The sequence below is a fragment of the Schistocerca cancellata genome, chromosome 8 (assembly GCF_023864275.1).
Source record: "Schistocerca cancellata isolate TAMUIC-IGC-003103 chromosome 8, iqSchCanc2.1, whole genome shotgun sequence".
NCBI classification, from domain to species: domain Eukaryota; kingdom Metazoa; phylum Arthropoda; class Insecta; order Orthoptera; family Acrididae; genus Schistocerca; species Schistocerca cancellata.
In genome coordinates, this window is record NC_064633.1 from 71,381,282 (window position 1) to 71,404,489 (window position 23,208).

The following is a 23,208-nucleotide window of genomic DNA, read 5'->3' on the forward strand; positions in this document are numbered from 1 at the left end:
ATCTTCGAAGCATAGTGTCACAAACAGATTAGGAACCCTGAACTGAGTGCAGAAATGCCAAGACTATAATAGCAGTATTTGAAAGCTGCAAGGGCATGCTGAAAAGTAATGCCACTGAATTTTTTATGTGAAAGCTCTTAAAGCTTTTTAAATAAAAAGCTTTATTATTGTTCTGCATCTTTATTCTTCATGTCAACATATTTATATCTCCACAGCCACCCTGGTCACGAATGCAGTTCTCCCAATGAAAGAGCAGTTTGTTGATAGCATCACTGTAGAATGTTCAGTTTTGCTGATGGAGTCACAACCTCATCTGTGCCTTCACTGCTTCATCACTGTTAAAGTGAAGTCCTTGAAGTTGTTCGTTAAATTCTGGAAACAGATTAAAATTTGATGTGGCCAAGTTGGGACTGTGTGGAGGATGATCGATGATGGTGAACCCAAGGTGTTGGATTGTCCCAGATGTCACAGCACTCGTGTGCAGTCTGGAATTGTCATGCTGAAAAAGAGGGTGCCCCATGTGTGGAAGAAGTTTTTTGTGGTTAGAAACTCAATTACAGCACACTGTTTTTCATGCACCAGCTAGTTACATTACACATCGCCATTTTGCACGGTACTGTTCGGAGCCCTCTAGCAGCAGAGGGTTGCGTTTTGCATCAGCAAAGTGGGAATGTAGACAGAGTAATATAAATGACCTGTAATACGTTAACCAATATTGAGAATAGAATAAAACATTTGGATGCATTATTTTTCAACACTCCCTTTTAAGTGAGTAGATAAATAATTGGCAATCTCAAAATCTGTTTAACATAAACATTGGAATATTGTAGCATTTACATCCCTGTAAGTCCAAATATTCTAATGAACTGTAGAAGGAGCAGCTCGTGCTTACACTTTTATTTTGTTTTTGAATCTTTTGGGATTTTAAATTTTCTGCCAGATGCCTGCGGGCATATATTTATATAATATTACACCAGTATATAAAACTCTATTCTGAATCCTAGACAGGGATGCATATTCTATATGGATATGTACTTTGCTTCTAGTGTTGCAGTTGTGAATTTCACAGTTCATCCTGAATTCACTCTTGTTATTTAGCAGAAATACCACCAGTCGGTGTATGTATTGGCACAAGAGTGTAACACACTCCAGGTCCCTGAAGAGGTTTCTGCAAGATGTTTAGTTATCATCTTTATACAATGTTCTTACTGTGTGCTTCTGTAGAATAAAAATTTTCTTGATCTTGCTGTATTGCGTCAGAGGTTATGTCACAGAAAAGTGATGAGTGAAAGCATGCTGAGTATGCTACCAATCCCGTCTGCAGGTCAACACAGTGAGACATATTTCTGAGTGCAGAGCCAGCAGTACTGGGAATTTTGATTAAATAATCCCTACGCTGGTGCTATCTCAGTTTGTTATCCATATGGATGTCTGGGAACTATACACATAGAGCCTCTTTCAGTATGTCCATTAATCTGTAAATCATTTTGATTGGTTTGGAATTGTATAATACCAGCAGATCCAGCAATGCTTTGCAACTGCTAAATATGTCCAGGAATCAGATATATGTCTTTATTTCTTTCTGCCTTGCACCTCTTTTTATCCCTCTCCTTCTCCCTCCACCCCTCTCTGTCCATAATCTCCTGATCAGCCAGAACATTATAACCACTGACCTACTATCAATATAAACTCATCCAGTTGATAGCAGCATCACCTCACGAGGAATGACTGATAGTCAGACACAAGCACAGTGTATGTTGTATCAATGAGTGTGCTGTCCGTGTGTAGAATGGGGAATGCGTGTGATCTATCTGAATTTGACCAAGGGCAGATTGTGATGGTCCGGAGGCTCAGCATGATCCCTTTGGGAACTGCACAACGTGTCGGGTTTTCAAGGAGTGCTGTGGCGAGTGTGTTCAACACAAGGTGAAACCACGGACAGACATCATGGAATTAGGTGGCCACCCATCATTACAGATGTCGTAGGCTGGGCAGGCTGATAAAACAGGACAGGCAGTGAACTGTAGGGGGAACTAACATCAGCCTCCAATGCTCGGCAGACTACAAGTCAGTCTGAATGTTTGTTAGATTATCATGGAAAAATTTGAAACAAATTGATCAATAATGTTTAGAGACTTTTGATACTAACATTTCCATTTTTATGTACTATGTACTATACTGTATACTTTGGAAGAATATATAGGCTTTGTCCATTCCAGCATTTATTAGAGGGTTGTGTAAAAATTTGAAGTAAATCAGCCAAGAATTTTTTTGAGAAGTTTGGTGACAACTGTTCCCTTTTATATATTACATACACAGTTATATACCATATGTATTAAAATGTATACAGTTTATGCTTGTTGGAATCTATATTAGAGTTTTGGGTAAATATTTGAAGTAAATTGGTCTAGAACTTTTTGATATTTTTGGTAACAATGTTAAACACCAATTTGTCTCTATATGGTAGTATAGAAGATGACTCTTTATATGATTGAAGTTTAAACTGGAATGAGATTTTCACTCTGCAGCGGAGTGCGTGCTGATGTGAAACTTCCTGGCAGATTAAAACTGTTTGCCGGATTGAGACTCAAACTTGAAACCTTTGCCTTATGCAGGCAAGTGCTCTACCAACCGAGCTACCAAAGCACGACTCACGCCCCATCCTCACAGTTTCACTTCTGCCGGTACCTCATCTCCTACCTTACAAACATTGCAGAAGCTCTCCTGTGAACCTTGCCGAACTAGCACTTTTGAAAGAAAGGATATTGTGGAGACATGGCTTAGCCACAGCCTGGGGGATGTTTCCAGAATGAGAATTTCACTCTGCAGCGGAGTGTGCTCTGATATGAAACTTCCTGGCAGATTAAAACTGTGTGCCGGGCCGAGACTCGAACTCGGGACGTTTGCCTTTTGCGGGCAAGTGCTCTACCAACTGAGCTACCAAAGCACGACTCATGCCCTGTCCTCACAGCTTCACTTCTGCCAGTACCTCACCTCCTACCTTCCAAACGTTACAGAAGTTCTCCTGTGAGCCTTGCAGAACTAGCCTGTGAAAGGCAAAGGTCCTGACTTCAAGTCTCGTTCCGGCACACAGTTTTAATCTGCCAGGAAGTTTAATATCAGTGCACACTCCGCTGCAGAGTGAAATTCTCATTCTTGAAACATCCCCCAGGCAGTGGCTAAGCAAAGTCTCCACAATATCCTTTCTTTCCGGAGTGCTAGCTGTGAAAGGTTCGCAGGAGAGCTTCTGTAAAGTTTGGAAGGTAGGAGACGAGGTACTGACAGAAGTGAAGCTGTGAGGACGGGGCGTGAGTTGTGCTTGGGTAGCTCAGTTGGTAGAGCACTTGCCCGCGAAAGGCAAAGATCCCTAGTTTGAGTCTCGATCCGGCACACAGATTTAATCTGCCAGGAAGTTTTGAAGTTTAAATTGTTTGCTGTGAACCAGTTGTAAACCTGCTCCGTTATTCTTTTGGCTGTTTGTAGTATGAATGTGTCAGGGCCCTTTATTAATATTCTTGTGTCATCAGCAAATCTTATAGTTATTGAAGAGCACCAGGTACATCATTTACGTAGGCCAGAAACAGGAGTGGGACCGTATTTAATGTTGCTTCACTGAGAATTTACTCTTATTTGTGTCGTACCATTTCTTAATGTGGCCCTCTGTTTTCTATTGTTAGGATAAGGTTCCTTTCATGTGAGTGGAATACCATTTTAGTCTCATCAGTAGAATCTTACAAGCTACACAAGTGAAGTGCTTGACAAGATTACAGAAAATGCTAACAGAGTTTTTTTTATGTGGGAATACGGGAGTAACCAGTGACTCGTGCTTCGTTTACTCCATGCAAATGCAGCAGATGTTAGATATAAGTTTTTACTTTTTGACTGTTAGTTCGGTGAATTTTCGTTTCTGAGTTGGAAAAATGAAGTATTTTGTGCAAAGCTGTATGTGGGTTTAATTTGTTGCCAAAATATTTGGTGACCCCAGGAAAAACAAGAAAAACTCTCACAACTTAATATTGTGTGACAGTTCCGCCAAATATGGAGAAACTAACAAAATTCTGCAAGCAAAAAACAATGAGATGCGACAGCTAAAGCAACAGATTGGGCTTTTAGAGCTTGCAGCGCTGAAGAATGATAGCAAAGCAGAATCCATGAATTTGCAAATGCCAGTAGTAGCAGCCACACTAGATAGTCACACATTGATGATTTTTCACGCACGAACGCACCGTTATCAACTGTGCCATGGTTGCAGTTAAGAGCGACTCCATTCTCACCTAAGCAGCCCATACAGCATACTTAAAATGGCGTTGGTCGCTCGCTGCATGAAATTACTTGAACAGCGACTTTCCCAGGTGACATATCAGGAGAAATGCGGAACAGAAGTCCATCTGAATTTTGGAGACATTTACTCATTATAGTCGATGCAAGCATGATGTCCAATGAACTGTTACTGCACGTCTGGCAGTGGCAGCTTCCTCATCAAGTTCAACTGACGTTGATTGCGTAAAAATGACAGTCTCTTGACAAACAACTGCAAATAGCTGACAGAGCTTTCGCTACTCTACAGTTGACACTCGTAGCATCTGTAGCAATGTCATCTGCCACTTCTGCAATGGAAGCCAGTGATGACTAATCAGAATGGTTAGAAGAATCGAAGTTAAGCTGTGCAGCCACAGGTTACAGACAAAAACCAGGCATTGATGAGGGGATCAGGAAACTGCAAGACGTGATGGAAAGTATGGCTACTTGCCTACATGATTTGGAGCTGCAGACGTCCATCAGGTCCACCAGTAACAAGAAGAGGTCACACTCCAAACAGGATCAAGCTTACACTGACAATTTTTGCTGGTATCACAGATGATTAAGGGCACAAGCTACAAGATGAACAAAACCTTGTGGACACCCAAATGGCGAGGGCAGCCCACTCTAGGCGCCATGGGCTGCGGCACTCATGAACAGCGCCATATATGAACGCGGAACCAGGTGACAGTTGCAGGCACCAACACCCACAGTCAAGATAAGGCACTTGAAGGCTTCTGATATAATATACCTTTATGGCACTCAGCATCACCCTGGGAGTATAAGCTAACATTGTACAGATTACAAGGGTTTGATAGACTCACAGGCCTCAACTTCCGGATCGACACTGTCTTGGAAGTGATTACCTTGCTGGCTCCAAGCTTTGTTAAGGAGGACACATGGGAGCCTTTGAAATTGATAGCAGTTAACAATTCAAGTATAAACACGAACAGCTATAAAGATTTTGCTATAGATATTGGTTTATCTACCTGTTATAAGTAGAATTTTCTAGTGGCAGATATTTTACAGCCAATCTTAGGCGCAGATTTCTTGTCTCATTTTGCTCTCACCATGGACTTGGCAAATAACTCTCATACTACTGGATCAAATAGCGGCATGATACAAGGCTTTCAGTGCAGTACGGCAGAGGCTGTTTTAGGAGAAGTCAGTAACTCAGCTATACAGTCTCCCCAACAAGAAGCCATAAAGACTCCAGTTGTTAAACATAGTACAGTGCTTTATATACACACACCACACCATGACCACCAGTAACAAGACGCGTCCGCAGATTAGCCCCAGAGCGATTAGCGGAGACAAAAGCGGTATTTGAGGAGATGCTCCAAGCTGGGGTAATAAGAAGGTCTGACAGTTCTTGTGCGTCCCCTCTCCACCTAATATGTAAGGAAGATGGCACATGGTGTCCCTGTAGCGACTACCACCGAGTGATCACAAGAACAATCCTGAACAAGTACCCCATACTAAATATTGGAGAGTTTACCTATGCTCTAGCGGGTGCAAAAGTATTCTCAGTACGGGATTGTTGTAAGGCATACAGTCAGATTCCTGTGGCTCCACCTGACATGGCAAAGACGGCGATGATCACACCCTTTGGGCTATTCGAATTTCCTTTTATGCCATTCGGACTCAAAAATGCAGCCCAATCCTGGTAAAGATTCATTGATGAAGTGCTCCAGGGATTGCCTTTCTGTTATGCATATCTGGATGATATTTTGGTATTCTCAGAGGATATGCAATCACATATAGACCTATTCAGGAAGTACGACAAAGGCTTGATACGAATGGAGTAATGCTAAATGAACACAAATGCATCGTGGCCAAGAGTCAAGTAACTTGCCTCGGCTATGTAGTCTCAGCTGACAGTATACAGCCATTACCGGAGAAGATCTTCATATTGTGCAACCTACCCAAACCTACAGACTACAAACAACTTGGGCATTATCTCGGTATGGTAAATTTTTACCAGTGTCATTTACCAGTTCCTGCCGAAACACAGGTACCACTTATGAACACACTGCTGGCAAGAATACCACAGGAAAGTGAAAGCTGCAATGGACACCAGAAATCAGAAATAACCAAAGCTTTTGGCAACTTGCAAAGAAGCTTAGAGGAGGCAATGTTACTCATGCACCATTGAGTATTGTAGTAGATGTGAGCCAGGTCGCAATTGGTGCAGCCTTGCAACAGCAGGTTGATGGACATTAGCAACCTCTTAGTTGCTTCTCAAAGAAGCTCCAACTCCGACAGACAGATTGGAGTGCATATGACAGAGAGTTGTTGGAAATATATGAAAGCGTCAAACATGTCCGCCCGAATATTGAAGCCAGGCCAGTAACAATTTTCACTGATCATAAACCTTTCAGCAACATCAGCGATAAGTGCTCACAGAGGCAGTTCCGGCACAGAGTTTGTCAATCAATTAATTACAGATATAAGACGCATCAGAGGTGCAGAGAATCTGGTTGCAAATTACTTTTCTTGTGTTTGCAGTGTGACCACCACAATAAACTATGAAGAACTCACTACATCACAGGAAGCGGATCTGGATCTACAAAAGTTATTGGCGGACCACACAACAGGGTTACACTTACAGCTGGTACTCATGCCAGGAAGATGGCTTAAGTTAAGGTGCGATATATCACGGCAGAAGCCACAATTTTGTAAGGCATCATTTGGCAGTGTTCATGACCTGGCACACCCAGGGCAAATTCCACAATCAAGTCACTGAACAGTATGTTTCATCTGGCTATCAATTAAAAAGGACGCCAGGGAATGGACTCACTCATGCCTACAGTGTCAGTGCTGCAAAGTAGGACAACACGTTCATACAAAAATTGGGAATTTCACAGGATCACCAGCAAGATTTTCCATGTCAATCTGGACTTAGTGGGTCCACTTCGTTTCGGATGGCTATAAATACATGTTAACAGTGGTAGACGGATGCACGAGATGGGCAGAGACCATTCTGATCACTGGCATAGCGGCAGAAACGTTGCAAAGGTGTTTGTCTCTCAGTGGCTAGCTTGCTTTGGGTGCCCCCTTCATATCATGACAGGTCACGTCTGCGAGTTTGAGTCTAGTCTGTTCAACAAGCTAGATTATTTATGTAGGTTCCAGCACCACCATACAACGAGATACCATCCAGCGAGCAATAGTATGGTGGAGAGGTGGCACAGGACATTGAAGCCACCTCTCACGTGTCATCAGAGAAGCTGGACAGAAGCATTACCATTGGTTCTCCTTGGACTATGGACCACATACAAGATGGACAGCAGTGCCTCAGTGGCAGAATTGGTGTATGGGGAACCACTGAGAATCCCGGCTGATTACCTAACCACTGCCGCATCACCAATGCTAAGAAACCTCTCATCACTAATACATGAAATCTGTGAGTGTGTGGAAACAATGAGAAGGCCTACGGTATCTAGACATGGTGAGTGACCAGTTTTCATGCATAAGGTGTTGGCAGATTTACACATGTTATGCTCCACACAGATTCAGCCACAGCGCCACTTCACCTTCCAAATACTGGACCTTATCGAATAGTAGGACACAGCACCCATACCATGGACATCTCACAGAATGACAAAACTATTAGAGTGTCCATAGAGAGAGTAAAACCAGTATGGGTCTTACCAGAACTGGAGTATGACGAGACTCAAGAAGATGGGGAGGGACCAAAGTTTGGAACTCACTATGCATGATATGGCAGAAGAACCCATGACAAGAGGACATGGAAATACAATGCAACAGCCCACACTGGCTCCCTCATCCTCGCAGCAAAAAGGCCTCCGTACGAGAGCAAGGAGACAAGTCAAGTTGAAGTGCAGAGCACCTGGGATAAATGAGAACTTGGGGGGGGGGGGGGGGGGGGGGGCTGTGTGGGAACGTGTGAGTAGCCAGTGATGTGTGCTTCATTTATTCTATGCAAGTGCAGTGGATGCTGGATACAAGTTTTTACTCTTGACTGTTAGTTCTGTTAGTTTTCTTTTCCAAGTTGGAAAAATAAAGTATTAAGTATTTTGTGCAAAGCCATAAGTGGGTTTAATTTGTTGCCTATAGTTATTCCTTAGTTCTATCAAAACTGAGTTCATGAAATCAGCTGAAGCCTTTACTGAAGCCAAGCTGACCTGTTGCTAAAATACTATTCTCAGAAAAATGGTTTAATATTCTGTTGTAAGCTATACTAAAAAAACCTTCAGTTGGGAGGAAGATCAGTTACTTATATCCACTTTTATAAATGGGCGTTGCTAATGCAAATTTCAGCCTTTCAGGAAATACACCTTCACTCCTTAACTGGTTACAAAGGTAGCTCAAGAGGGGCATTACCAAATCAACGAAAGATTTTAGTACTATGACTGAAATACCATCATAACCAGAAGATGTACTGCTTTTCAGTGACCTGATAATTCTGTGATCTCTCTAACACATTATTTGGAAAAATTGATATCTGGAGCAGAAGAACGTAATGCCTGTCTTAAGTAATGATAAAAGACCAGCTTGCGATTATCATTGCATCTAAATTTCTTCTTTGAATAGAGTGATGAGTTTACTTAACAAATGTTGTACGATTTGTTAATGTGCAGAATGCATTTCACATACACATCCAGATCCTAGCAAGAAAATGTTCAGCGCCATCCATTATGATGAGCAGCACCATCAGTGGTAAAAATGCTAAAAAGAAATGTTATTGTGTTTTGACAGTGCAAAATGTGCACAGCACATGGATAAATGACACAGGAAGCCAATGTGATTCTTCAAAGGCTGATATGAAAGCAAGTGACTGATTTCCAGTTGATATAGTGCACTGTGAAATCAACAGTAACCAGCAGCAATACAAAAATGCTGAGACTAGACATACTGCCTTAGGTAAACTCAGTGATTATCTTGCAAAAACTTTGTATAATATATTTGTGCAGCAGGTCACACAAGTAATATCATTATTGTTTTCAACATATTACCACATCATCATTAGAGGTTCTATTTAAAAATAAGAAAAGAGGGGGATACCAGTACTACAAAACTTAATTACAAATCAAATTAACTTCTATACATCACAAAATGTATTTGAATACATTATATAGTGTCCCTTCAACTGAACAGGCCCAGAGAACCACTCACACTGTAAACATATCTGTGTTCTGATTGTTAGAACTGAAGGCTACAGTTAACTAAATTATAATGTAAAGTTGGTAACTTTAAAATTGCAAATACCCAATCAAACAATGGAAAATCCTTAATGGAATAATGACATATTATGAAAAGGATAGTTGCTACTCACCATATAGTGGAGATTCTGAGTCGCAGATAGGCACAGCAAAGAGACTGTCAGCAGTTAATCTTTTCACCAGAAAGGCCTTCATCAGAATTAGACAACATACAAATATACACTCACACAAACAGAACTCTCTCACACACAGGACCACAGCCTCTGGCTGGCATGGCCAGACTGCGAGCAGCAGTGCATGATGGAAGAAGCAAACTGGGTGGTGATGGGGAGCAATAAGGAGGAGGCTGTGGCAGGGGAGGGGCAGGGATAGCAGGGTAGGGGTGGGGGACAGTAAATTGCTGGTTGTGGGGCCATATTGGGATGAGTTGGGAAGAAGGTAGGGCAGCTAGGTGCAGTCAGGATGTTATACAGTTGGCAGCGGGGTTGGGGGGGGGGGGGGTTTGGGAGGAAAGAAGCAGAAAAGGAGAAAAGTAAAAAGACTGTGGGTGCATTGGTAGAATAGAGGGCTGTGTAGAACTGGAATGGAAACAGGACAATGACTAAAAAAAGGAAGAGTTTCCACCTGCGATATTCAGAAAAGCTGGTGTTGGTGAGAAGGTTCCAGATGGCACAGGCTGTGAAGCAGTCATTGAAATGAAGAACGTCATGTTGGGCAGCATACTGAGCAACTTGGTGGTACTGTTTCTTGTTCACAGTTTGTCAATGGTCATTCATGCAGACAGACAGTTTGTTGGTTGTTGTACCTGATGCCAGACTAGTTCTATTTACTTAATTGCAACATAAAAACACACCGTAACTCATACAACTCTTTTACTAGAAAATTAAACAACAGAACAGCATAAAAACAAATGAGGAAACATAAGTCAGAGAATGTGCCAGAGATAATAATTACAAATGGCAATCACTCACACACAGTATTACACTGCACATAACACTGCACTTCACCACTCCCCCCTTAGTGTCAACGGTACTTTCTGTTGAAACGGACATGTCATCCGGACCGGGTTACAACAGGTCGTGTGCAGGCTGCTGATGGTGCATTAGAGGCAGCCTCAGACGTCTGTTGAGACTGACCTGTGATGCGCAGCGGAGTGTCTGGAGCTTCGGTCATATCCTCAGTGTATGTAGATGCATCCGTACCAGAGTAGCGAGCGCAGAAAGCTGGTTTGAGCCTGTCGACGGAGACGGTGGTTGGTGTACCCATCACATCGACATTTACTGTCTTGTCCTCCCTACTGATGGCACGATAAGGTCTGTTGTAGGGTGGCTGCAGCGGCTTGCGTACTGCGTCATGCTGTAAGAAGACATATTGGCATTCCTGTAGCTCGTCAAACACAAATGGACGATGGGTCTGCTGATCCCTTGGAACAACATGGCATAGTTGCTGGATTTGCGTGCGCAGCTTTTGTACAAAATCTGAAGTGTCAGTGTTGTTGTCTGGCACATTAGCAAAGAACTCGCCGGGAAGCCATATCGGTTGGCCATAAACAAGTTCTGCAGTCATGGCGTTCAGGTCTTCTTTCAGCAGTGCACGGAGACCCAGGAGGACAATGGGCAACGACTCTGTCCACCGCTGTGAGGCGTGACAATGAAGCAACACTTTCAGTTGGCGGTGCATGCATTCAATTAAACCGTTTGCTGATGGGTGGTAAGCTGTAGTTCTAATGCACCTTGTACCCAGTAGGATAGAGAGTGCTTTGAACAAATACGACTCTAACTGTCTTCCTTGGTCTGTTGTGATTTGTAATGGCACTCCAAAATGGGCAATCCGTTTTGTGAAGAATGCAGAAGTGACAGTTTTGGCTGTGATGTTGGCGATCGGGAACACCTCGGGCCAGCATGTAAAATGATTGATGGCTGTAAGGCAGGAGGTGTATCCTTTCGATGGTGGGAGAGGTCCTACTAGGTCTAGGTGGACATGATCAAATCTCTGATTTGGAGGAAGAAATGTGCCAAGAGGTGACCTAATGTGCCAGCTAACTTTATTCCATTGACAGGCCACACATTGTCGTACATATTGCTTGAAATCATTGTCCATGTGTGGTCAGACAAAAGCTCGCTTCTCCATGTTGGTAGTGTCTCATATTCCAGGGTGTGACAAGTTATGTAAAGAGGTGATTGTCTGTTGGCGAAAGTCAGTAGTCACAAAAGGTCTCAGTTTGTTGGTGGCGACATCACAATACAGCAGCACAGTTGACAGTGGCAGTGTAATACGGCAGAGTTGTAGGCCCAATGGTTGCGCCAACAAATCTTGAAGCTCACTATCAGATTGTTGCGCTACGGTGAGAGCTTCAAAATCAACTGCTTCAGTGATTGCTTCAATCCTGGAGAGTGCATCAGCTGGCACATTTAGTTCTCCTTCTGTCTGATATAATCAAGGTGTCGCAGCTGACGTGGCGATGCCTTCTCAGGACGCTGGCAGAAAGCATATGTTAGTGGCTTATGATCTGTGATGAGAGTGAACTTCTGTCCTTCCAACATGTGACAAAATTTCTTAATAGTAGCATATGCAGCATACAGTTCATGATCATATGTGGACCAATTCTGTTGGGATGGCGATAGCTTTTTACTCAAAAAGGCTAAGGGCTGCCAGTGCCCGTCTATTTGCCGTTGCAGTGCAGCACCAATTGCAGTTGGAGAAACGTCGACCATCAGGGCGAGAGGTGCCTGCGGAATTGGGTGCATAACAATGTATCTGTTGCGATGGCAGTCTTCAGCTTTTTAAATGCCAACTCGGCCTCACTGTGCCCCTGGAGTTTGTGCTTCGGCTTCGGTGAACCTTGCAAGAACTTATCCAGTGGTGCAGCTAGGAAGACATGATTGCGAATGAATCAACATTAAAAATTGGTTATGCCAAGAAATCTACGTAATTCTTTAACCGTCATAGGCTGGGGAATATTCAGTATAGCATCTACTTTCTCCTGTGGTGGCCATATGCCTTGAGCAAAAATGCACTTTGACGGGTTGATGAGCAGGCTATGTGCACATAAATGAGTGAAGATCTGTCGTACGTTGATGGTGTTCTGCCTCTGAATTTGATATGACCAAAACGTCGTAAATATACACATAACAGAAGTCTAAGTCACGTGTCTCTACGTCCATGAACTGTTGAAACGTTTGGGCAGCATTACAAAGTCCAAAAGGCATTCAGGTAAATTCAAAGAGTCCAAACAGCGTGCAGATGGCAGTCTTAGACGTGTCGTCAGTGCCACAGGTACCTGGTGAAATGCACAAAATAAGTACAATGTAGAAAAGATTGACTTACCGTAAACATTGAAAGTAAAATCTTCGATATGCAGGACTGGGTAACAATCTGGAATGGTTCTGGCATTGAGCTGTCCATAGTCGCCGCATGGACACCATCTGTTATTCTTCTTTGGTACCACGTGTAGAGATGACCAACTACTGCTCGATGGGCGGCAGATTCCTTGTGCTAACATGTACGAGAATTCCTGCTTAACTATCTTCAGTGTCTGAGGTGACAAGCAGTGCAGTCAAGCGTGTAGTGGTGGCCCAGGTGTAGTCAAAATATAGTGCACTGTCAAGGGCTGCACAGGTGCTAGCGTGGGAGTCTGGCATGTTATCTCTGGGAACTGCCTGAGGAGTTCTATAAATGGAGAATCGCCAGTAACCACTCGTACTGCTGTGTCTTCCACGCAATGCACTCGACCTTGGCTTGCTAGGTTGGTAGTTGTGTCAAGAAGGCATTGGTGACAGAGGTCAGGCAGGAGTCCATAAAATTATAAAAAATCTGCTCCAAGTATGAGGTGCATCACATCTGCTACAACAAATTGCCATTCAAATCTGCGCCACAGGCCCAAGTCCAAAACTAATGTGACATGACCATATCTTGTTATTGTGGAACCATTGGCTGCAAAAAGGTGGCAGTCATCACATTTGCGATGTGGCAGACAAGCAGATGGGTAGACTGACACATCAGCACCCGTGTCTACCAAATACTGTAACTTTGTGCTATGTTCCGTTACAAACAGTCAACGGCTGCCACTTGGAGAGCCAATGGCCATCATCACTGACTTCATGCTGAGTTTCCCTGTTCACGTGGCAGTTTACACTTGCACGCCTCGGAACCATACCGTCGGTGATACCAACAGACTCTTGTTGATGAAGGTGAGCAGCTGCACTTACCTGGTGAGCCGTGGCGGCGAGATCGGCAGCTGGTAGTCTGGGTCCGTAATGCAGCTACTTGTGTGGTGATCTCGGCAACCTGTGCTTGTAGCGCGGCAAGTGTGTTGTCTGCCCGAGGTTGTGAGCAAACTGTTGCGACGCATGAGGATGGATACATTTCCGCTATGCGATCCGCGGTTTGCGCGAGTGCATCCAGATCGCCAGCACACACTGTCAATATTTTCTGCGAGTCGGGGGCAGGCGCGATAGCCAAATATTCCGCAAAATGTCGTAACTGACAGTGTTGCTCGTTAATGTACGCAGTCAGCGTAGTAGCTGCGATGGCGTGCGATCGCCTAGTTCCTCTGTGCGGAGTAGCTTCTCCAATCTCTTCGCCTTGGACTGTGAGAGCCAGGTATCAGAGCGTTCTTGATGGTTGTGTAACAATCAGTACTCAGTGGTGACTCCAGGATATCTTGTACTTCTGTGGCCATATCTTCATTGAGTGCAGCAACTACATAACTGTACTTTGTTTCATCTGCACTAGCACAAATTGACTTTCTACTTGAGCAAACCACAGCATGGGATTCTGTTGCCAAAACGGTGGTGGTTTTACCGTCACACGATTAATTACTGCGCCAGTAGACACATCTGTAGTTGGTGGTGGGTCTGCCATTGTGAGATACAGCGAAATGGAACACAGAAGATGCGTGACGCGGCTGACACGGATGTTCGTATTTAACACGACATGCATCATACGGACCGTTAGTGGTCATTGAATTTCACGTTAGTTACCATCGGACATCATGTCGGGGTCACCAATGTTGTGGGACAAGTTGTATTTACTTATTTGCAACATAAAAACACACTGTAACTCATACGACTCCTTTATTAGAAAATTAAGCAACAGAACAGCATAAAAGCAAATGAGGAAACACAAATCAGAGACTGTGCCAGAGATAATAATTACAAATGACAATCACTTGCACACAGCATTACACTGCATGTAACACTGCACTTCACACCAATGTAGAATGCAGCACAGTGATAGAACATATGACTGATTTCTCAGGTAGCCACACGTTTGATAGGAAAGGTGATGTTTGTGACTGGACTAGAGTAGGTGGTGGTGGGAGGATGTATGGGGCAGATCTTGCATCTAGGTCTATTACAGGGATATGAACCATGAGGCAAGGGGTTAAGAGCAGGGGTTGTGTAGGAATGGGCAAGGATATTGTGTGGGTTTTGTGGGTGGCAGAATACCACTGTGGGAGGGATGGGAAGGATAGTAGATAGGGCATTCCCTGTTTCAGGGCATGACGAGAGGTATTCGAAACCCTGTTGGAGAATGCGAATCAGCTGTTCCAGTCGTGGGTGGTACTGAGTCACGATGGGAATGCTCCTTTGTGGCCAGACAGTGGGAGTGGTGGGTGACTGGAGAGATGAGGCAATTACAGCTTGTGAAGGCCTCAGTGAGACACTTGTCATATTTCGAGAGGGACTGCTCATCACTATAGATGCGACAGACACAGATACTAGGCTGTATGATAGGGACTTCTTGGTATGGAATGGGTGGCAGCTGTCAAAGTGGAGGTATTGCTGGTGGTTTGTAGGTTTGCTATGGATGGAGATACTGTTGTAGCCATCTCTGAGGTGGGGGTCAACATCGAAGAAGGTGGCTTGTTGGGCTGAGGAGGACAAAGTGAAGTGAATGGGGGAGAAGATGTTAAGGTTATGGCGGAATGTGGATAGCATGTCCTCCCCGTCAGATCATGAAGATGCCATCAGTGAATCTGAACCAGGTGAGGGGTTTGGGATTGGGATTCTGGGTGATTAGAAAGAATTCCTCTAGATGGCCCATGAATATGTGGCATAGGATGGTGCCATGCTTGTACCCATAGCCATATGCTGGATTTGATTGTAGGTGATGCCTTTAAAGGAGAAGTAATCGTGGATGAGGATATAGTTGGTCATGGTGACTAGGAAGGGGGTTATAGATTTGGAATCCATCAGGCATTGTGAAAGGTAGTGTTTAATAGCGGTAAAGCCATGGGCGTTGGTGGTGTTAGTGATATGGCATCAACAGTGACAAGTATGGCACCATGTGGTAAAGGAACAGAAACTGTGGAGAGTTGGGCGGGTAATAGGATGGAGGTGTCGGTCTATGAGAGCAGATTCTCTCATTATGACACAGTAACTGGTCACAGTGAGGTGTCTTGGGTGGTTGGGTTTATGGATGTAGAAGGTAGGAGTGTGGGGGGTGGCAGGAGTGAGGAGAGTTGTGGACTCTGGGGAGGGTGAGGAGAGTGATGGACAATAGGGAGCGCTACTGGGACGGGCGTAAGGATATGAGGAGAGACTGGAGAGCACTCAAGGTCACGTGCTATTTACACTAGATTACATAACATGCTGTAACATCTCGGAGGCCAATGCTCGCAGAATTTATGACACGAATTTGCCACCCACACCACCCTCTAACCAAACCACCTTAGTACATTTGTCAGCAGGTACACTATGTTATCAGTGTACTGTGTTGAGAACCATGGGACCCAAAGAACCTATGGGCCTAGAAAAAAGGAAAACAATTTATTTCTTGGCTTTTGGAAAGATCAGTGTGTAGTTTTATTAACCTTTATTTTTCAATTTCAGTAATAAAATGTTACATCACCAGTAATCTTAATAGTTTTACAATTTAAATCACCTGTAAACCAAATGAAAACTCCCTCCATCTCACTTGTCTTATAATGATTCCTAGTCCTCAAAATCAAATGCATACTAGAAACGAGATACGAACGGCCCATATCTTTGTTATATGCCTCTCCAATCTGAAATGTCCAATAAGCAATGACATCATGACTCCTGAAATCATCAAGACTAGCAACTTTTTGAGCATCAGAACAATGTACTTCAGCAGCAGTTACCCAACCATTACCATGTTGCTCGTCATCAATTTTAATCTCAGTAAAGTTGAAGACACAACCGACAAACAACGATGGCCCTTGTAAAATAACTTGGGTACCAACTTTAGATGATGTAGTGACTAACACATTATCTGTAGCTTTATAAACAGGAGACCCACCCTATGACCTCTGTAATAATGACGACCAGGCATGAGTCTGACAGTTGGCAGGACCAGATTTTAGGTGGTGGATTGCAGTTCTTTCTGCGGAAGTAAGGTTTGCTTGCATATTGAGGGAGTCAGGGAATGATGGTGAGACAAGGTTCAAGGTTAAGAAATTCTGAAAAGTTACAGGAGATGATTTTGGAGCAGTGGGGTTGCATGATGTTTGGATGGAGGAGTGAACTGAGTCAGGCATGATTCAACATTGGTCTTTGGTTGACTCTGACTGGTAGGGTTGGTGGAGGAAAACTGTTTCCACTGTAGAGACCTGGGGAAGGAGAGAGGGTCTTTAACAAGTCCTGCATGACTATAATTTGGCAGTGCGGCAAAAGGTGAGGACTTGGAAGGGACTGATATTTCTGTGGGGCTAAGGCTATTGGAGGAAAGGTTCGTGACTGTGCTGAGCACCCTATTGCTGAGAACACCGCCCAGAACGATTTTCTTCATATCAATGACTGCTTCAGAGCCTTTGCCATCTGGGTCCTTCCTACCAACACCAGCCTTTCTGAACTGCACAGGTGGGAACTTCCCCTGCAATGTATCCTACATTCCCGTAACCCTCCTGCCCTCTACCTTTGTTAGTCATTGTTTTTTACTCACCTATCCCATTCCTTGTTTATATTCCAACATTACACAGCCCTCTTTACCAACCAATGCACCCAGTCGTCTTATTTTTCCCTCCCCTTTCCCACTGCTCCTGCCCCCTGCTCTCTGTCTAACCTCTTGATTGCACCTAGCTTCACTTCCCTCTTCCCACCTCATCCCTATATGCTCCCACAATCAGCACTTTCACTTTACCGTCCCCCACCCCTACCCTGCTATCCCTCCTCCTCCTCACCCCTGCCTTCTCCTTAACCCCACCACTCAATTTACTTCTCCCATCATGCGCTGCTACTCACAGTCTGGCCTCAGCAGCTAGAGACAGTGGTTGTGTGTGTGTGTGTGTGTGTGTGTGTGTGTGTGTGTGTGTGTGTGTGTGAGTCTGTCAGTGTGTTGTCTATTTCTGGTGAAGACTTTTGGCCAAAAAATTACTTGCTGACAGGTATTTTGCTGTATCTATCTGCAACTCAGCATCTCTGCTATATAGTGAGTAGCAACTACTCTTTTCATAGTATTATATTGCCAATACATGATTAAGAATATTCTCAGTGCACTATTGACTATGAGAGGGAGCTTTCTCAGAATAAAAGGTAGGAAAAATACTTATCTGTTGGAGAATACTAGTTAAATGTGGACTAAATGGGGGATAGATGATGCCACCTACAGACATATCTGTAACAAACACATATCAATTCAAAAATGTTTTGAAATATTCAGTTTTAAGCCAGTAATATCCACATTAACAACTACAGATTTATGTACTTATGGGATTGATTCAAACCATCTTTGCATCTTAGTGATAACACTGGCACAATTAGATCTTTTTATTTGTTTGTTTATTTATTTTTTTCAATACATCTCACAAAACTGAACACGGCATCTTACAGATATTCACAGTCATTTCATTCAGCAGCAGTTTGTTGTCATTTGAATATAATTCTCAGGGAACTGAAGAAGATGTACACTCAGCAAGCAAAAATCTCCATCGAAACAATGAGGACAGTCAGCAAGGACAAGTCATTAAAGAAAGGAGAGAGAGAGCGCATACTACGTGAGAAGCAGCAGAACAATATAAGGAAGTTTGTGGAAGAGAGGAATGTGGCTGACATGAGGCAGGACAGGGAGAGGGAGAAGCTGACCCTTCAGCACCAGCAGCAGGCTGCTAACGTCAATGCTGAACTGCAGAATGTGAGTAGCACTGCCATGTTTGGCAGCAACACCTCATGTCAACTGACAAAATTCCTTGTGTTGCAATTACTGAGGTGTGGTAGGCTGTCCTTGCCAAATGACTCAGCTTCCACTGAGCCACCTCGACATGCCTCTTGAGCTTCAGTATGCCAGTGCTTTATAACTATTAGCCCAATTCATTTTTGATGTATTGTGCAGCCAGAAACCTTAAAATATTGTGGGTATCCTAACTTGCTTTATGAATGTAATGGTATGTAAGAGAAGCTGAAATATACCCACATCACAGATGTGTTTTCCATTAGAATACTGTACCTCACAACAAAAAATCAAATTAAATGCCCTTCCCCGCCATTCCAAACATCTGGCAAGCCGTAAATCCACTTATTACTCTGGTTGCTGTTGTGGCCTTCAGTCTGATGTAGCTCTGCACTCTAGTTCTATCCTGTGCAAGCCTCTTTGTCTCTGAATAACTACTGCCACCTGTATCGATTTGAACCTGCTTACTGTATTCATCCCGTGGTCTCTTTCTGCAATTTTTACCACCGCTTCTGTCTATTATGAAATTAATTATTGTGTGATGCATTAGAAGTGTAGTTTTCTCATTATTTATTCGATTTACCCATTCAGTCTTCAGCATACTTATTATCATCACATTTCAAAAACTGTTGTTCTATTCTTGCCTGAACTGCTTATTGTCCATGTTTCACTTCCATATAAGGCTACACTCCAGACAAATATCTTCAGAAAAGGCTTCTTAATACTAAATTAATTTTATATGTATACAGATTCCTCCTCTTCTGAAATGCTTTTCTTGCTGTAGCCAATCAGTATTTTGTATCATATCTACTTATGCCATCATCAGTTATTTTGCTGCCTGAATAGCAAAGCTCCTCTACTAATTTCAGTGTCTTATTTCCTAACCTAGTTCCCTCAGCATCACCTGGTTTACTGTGACTACATTCCATTACCTCTGTTTTACTTTTTTTGATTTTACTTTATGGCCTCTTGCATAGTTATGAAGTGATAGCAAACCTCAAAGATTTTATTTCTTCTCCACAAGTTTTTATTTTCTTTCCAAATTTACCTCTGGTTTCCTTTACTGCTTGCTCAATGTACAGAGTACATAACACGTGGGACAGGCTACAGTCCTGGCTCACCCTCTTATCATACAGCTTCCCTTTCATATCATTCCACACTTACAGCTACTGTCAGTTTTTTGTACAAGATCTTTCAATGTTGGTTCACCTTTCTTCAACCAATCTTCTAGGATAAGTCATTGGGTCATCATTGCCTCATGTATTCCTACATCTTTGTCTCCAAAAGCAGTCTCCCCCAAAATTGGCTTCTACTAGTTTTTCTGTAAAAAAATTTGTACGAATGTTTTGCAAGTGTGACTAACTAAAGTGATATTTCGTTATATTCATACCTGTTAGTACCTGTCTTCCTTGGAATTAGAATTATTACATTCTTGTTAAAGTCTGAAGTTATTTCATCTGTCTCATACATCTTGCACAGCTGGTGGAATAGTTTTGTCATTACTAACACTCCCAAGTATATCAGTAATTCTGAGGGAATATCGACTACTTCCAGGAGTCTTGTTTTGACTTACCTCTTACAGTCTAAGTAGGTCTGTCGAATTCTTGTTGCAATAGTGTATCTTCCATCTCATTTTCATTTACTTTCTCTTTTATTCCTATAAGATTGGTTCTGTACATTCATTTTTCCCTTCAGGCTTTTCTTTTTAGATACGTACTGACTTGTCATCTGAGTTCTTGAGATTCATAAATGTACTTCTCTTTTCTGCAAAGGTCTCCTTCACTTTTGTATACGCATATTTTATCTTTCCACTTCATGCATTCTTTTACAGTCTTGCATTAGTCCTCTTAACCATTCATGCTTAGTCATTCTGCACTTTCTGTCAATGTCACTTTTCAGATGTCTCTATTCCCTTTCACCTGCTCCATTTGCTGCATTTTTGTTTTCATTTTTTGCAGGTTAATTCAATATCTCCTGTGATGTTCAAGGATTTCTATTAAACCTTTTTTCTTTTAAAAAAAAACCTGTATGATCCTCTCCAGCCTTTACTGTTTTATTGTTCAAAGCAACAAAACTCTGAGCAACCTCTCATTGTTACACTTGATCCAGGTCTCATCCCCTTAATTTCCTACCTTATTTCAGTTTCTACAGTTTTAATCTGCAGTGTATTATGGGGAGAGTCCACATCTGCCCCTGGAAATGTCATACAGTGTAGTATCTAGTTACAAAATCTCTGCCTTACTATTATAGAAACAGCTATTATACAAGCAGCTCTCTTCCATGTATACAACCTTTTTACATGATTCTTCAACCATGTGTCAGCAATGATTAAATTATGCTGCATGCAAATTTCTAGCACTTAGCTTGCTCTTTCATTCCTTTCCCCCTCCAGTGCTTTTCTTGTACTGCTTTTCTTTCTCTTCCTTAACTATCTGAAAAACTTTTTTTTTATCTCATCACTCATTGTTTCATTCTCTTCATCCTCTGCAGTTGGTACGTAAACTTACGCTACTATTGTGGGCACTGAACTCATGTCTGTTTGGCTGCAAAATGCATTCACTCTGCTGTTGATAGTAGCTTACCCACATTCCTATTTTCTTATTCTGCATTATCCATAATGGATTCTGAATTTATAACCTCGTACTCACTTGACTAGATGTCCTATTCCTCCTGCCACCACACTTTGTTTATTCCACTTATATTGAACTTCATCTAATCCACTTTCCTTATGAAATTCTCTTACCTACCTATCCAATCAAGGGTTCTAGATTCAATGCTCTGATTCATAGATTCATTTTTATTTTTCATGATGACACCATCTTCCTTAATAGTCCATGTCCAGAGATCCAAATGGGAGGCTATTTTACTGCTGGAATACCTCACCCAAGAGCATGCTATCATTATAACCATACAGTAGAGCTACATACACTTGAGGGGAAAATAATGGCTTCAGTTTTCCCTTACTCGTTCACTTGCAGTACCAGCACAGCAAGGCCAGGATGGATTGCAAGGGAAGATCGGTCAAATCACCTCGACTGTTGCCTCTGCCACTACTGAAAAGGCTGCTGCCCCTCTTCAGGAACCATCCCCCGATTGTAATTACATCTGTGATACTGCTCTCTGTATCGCTGAGGTGCACAACCCACCACACCTTGGTGAGATCCATGGTTCATGGGTGGTTGGACTGTGCAGTACATTTGAGATTTCAGTGATCTGTCTTGGGTACTTTCTTGGGGGTTACTCTGGGAACCCTGAGAAAGCACCCTAAACAGATAATTGAACTCTGATGTGTACTGCATTATCTGAATGCCAGACACCCTTGTCAGTTTCTGCTAAGGTCTTCATTTATGGTGTAGAGAGGTCCATGATTAAAAAATTCATTGAGAGTCATTAGGGTGCATTTGACGATTTGCTCCACAGTCCTTGCAAGCTACCTCTGTATCGTGCAATAAATCTGCCCCCCTGTAGGCAGACCTGACACCACTATAGTCTTAATCTCACGGACACATGTCACTGACATCACCATAGTCCTAATCTCATGGATACATCACAGAAGGAGCAACTGTGTGGATAAAGTGCTTACTCCTCACTCCTGACCTAATGTTGGTATGGTCATTGCAGACATACATACCACTCTATTTTCTTCTTGCCATCCCTTGCAGAAGTAGTACTAATTGACTATAGTAAAAGACTTCATGTAGGTGGCTAACTACTTGTTGTGTTGATTCTACATCTACATGTATACTATGCAAACCACTCTGATGTGCATGGCAGAGAGTACTTTGTACTGTACCACTTATTAGGGCTTCTTCTCGTTCCATCCACATATGGAGTACAGGAAGGTTGATTGGTCCACTGCCTCTATGTGTGCTGTGTAATCAGTCTAATCTTGTCTCCATAATCCCTATGGTATCACTATGTAAGGGGGGGGGGGGGGGGGGGGGGAGTTGAGGAATATCTCTAGATTCAGTTTTGTGAAACTACAGCAAAGCTTATGGCAAGAGACACATTTATTTTATAAACATAAAAATCAGCTAGAGTTTTGAAATATTGTAAATATTACACTTCTAGAAAACTTATTATACATTACAGTAACTGTAATAGTCTATTCAATTCCTGTGTGATGCTTGTGAAACACGATTTTATGCATCGCATTGCAGTTGTCGAAAATCATGTCTGTCTTTAGGGATCCATCAAGAGAATAATAGGTGTTTCTGAACATTCAGCAGTCATATGCAAATTCACCATCCAGTGCGTCATCATTCTATTATTCTTCCAAGGTGCTAAGGAAAAATCTGATAATGACCACAATTTTCTGATGCTTCCCTTATACTACAGATTCACACAATTCTGCCTGGAGTCCCATTACTAGATTTACAGTCTTTTGAGGGAGACAGTTTCAAAGTCAAATACATGATTTTTAGTCAGTTTACCACAATGGTGCAGACAGAATTATAAGTAGAAGATAACAGAGATTATAGCTTTATAAAGTATGTCTTACTTCATCTCCCACAAGCACTGCGTCTTCAGGCCGCCGTGTCATCCTCAGTGAAGGATGCGGATAGAAGGGGGCGCGTGGGGTCAGCACACC

General features: G+C 42.7%; 1 protein-coding gene across 1 annotated transcript in view; it reads left to right on the top strand.

Annotated features, from left to right (window-relative positions):
• LOC126095360 (1-phosphatidylinositol 4,5-bisphosphate phosphodiesterase-like) overlaps positions 1–23,208 on the top strand; it is a 419,315-nt gene that overhangs the window by 386,432 nt on the left and 9,675 nt on the right. The window contains exon 21 of the mRNA XM_049910167.1: positions 18,338–18,581. Within this exon, the coding sequence (XP_049766124.1) occupies positions 18,338–18,581 (244 nt within the window). The remainder of the gene's footprint in view (positions 1–18,337; positions 18,582–23,208) is intronic.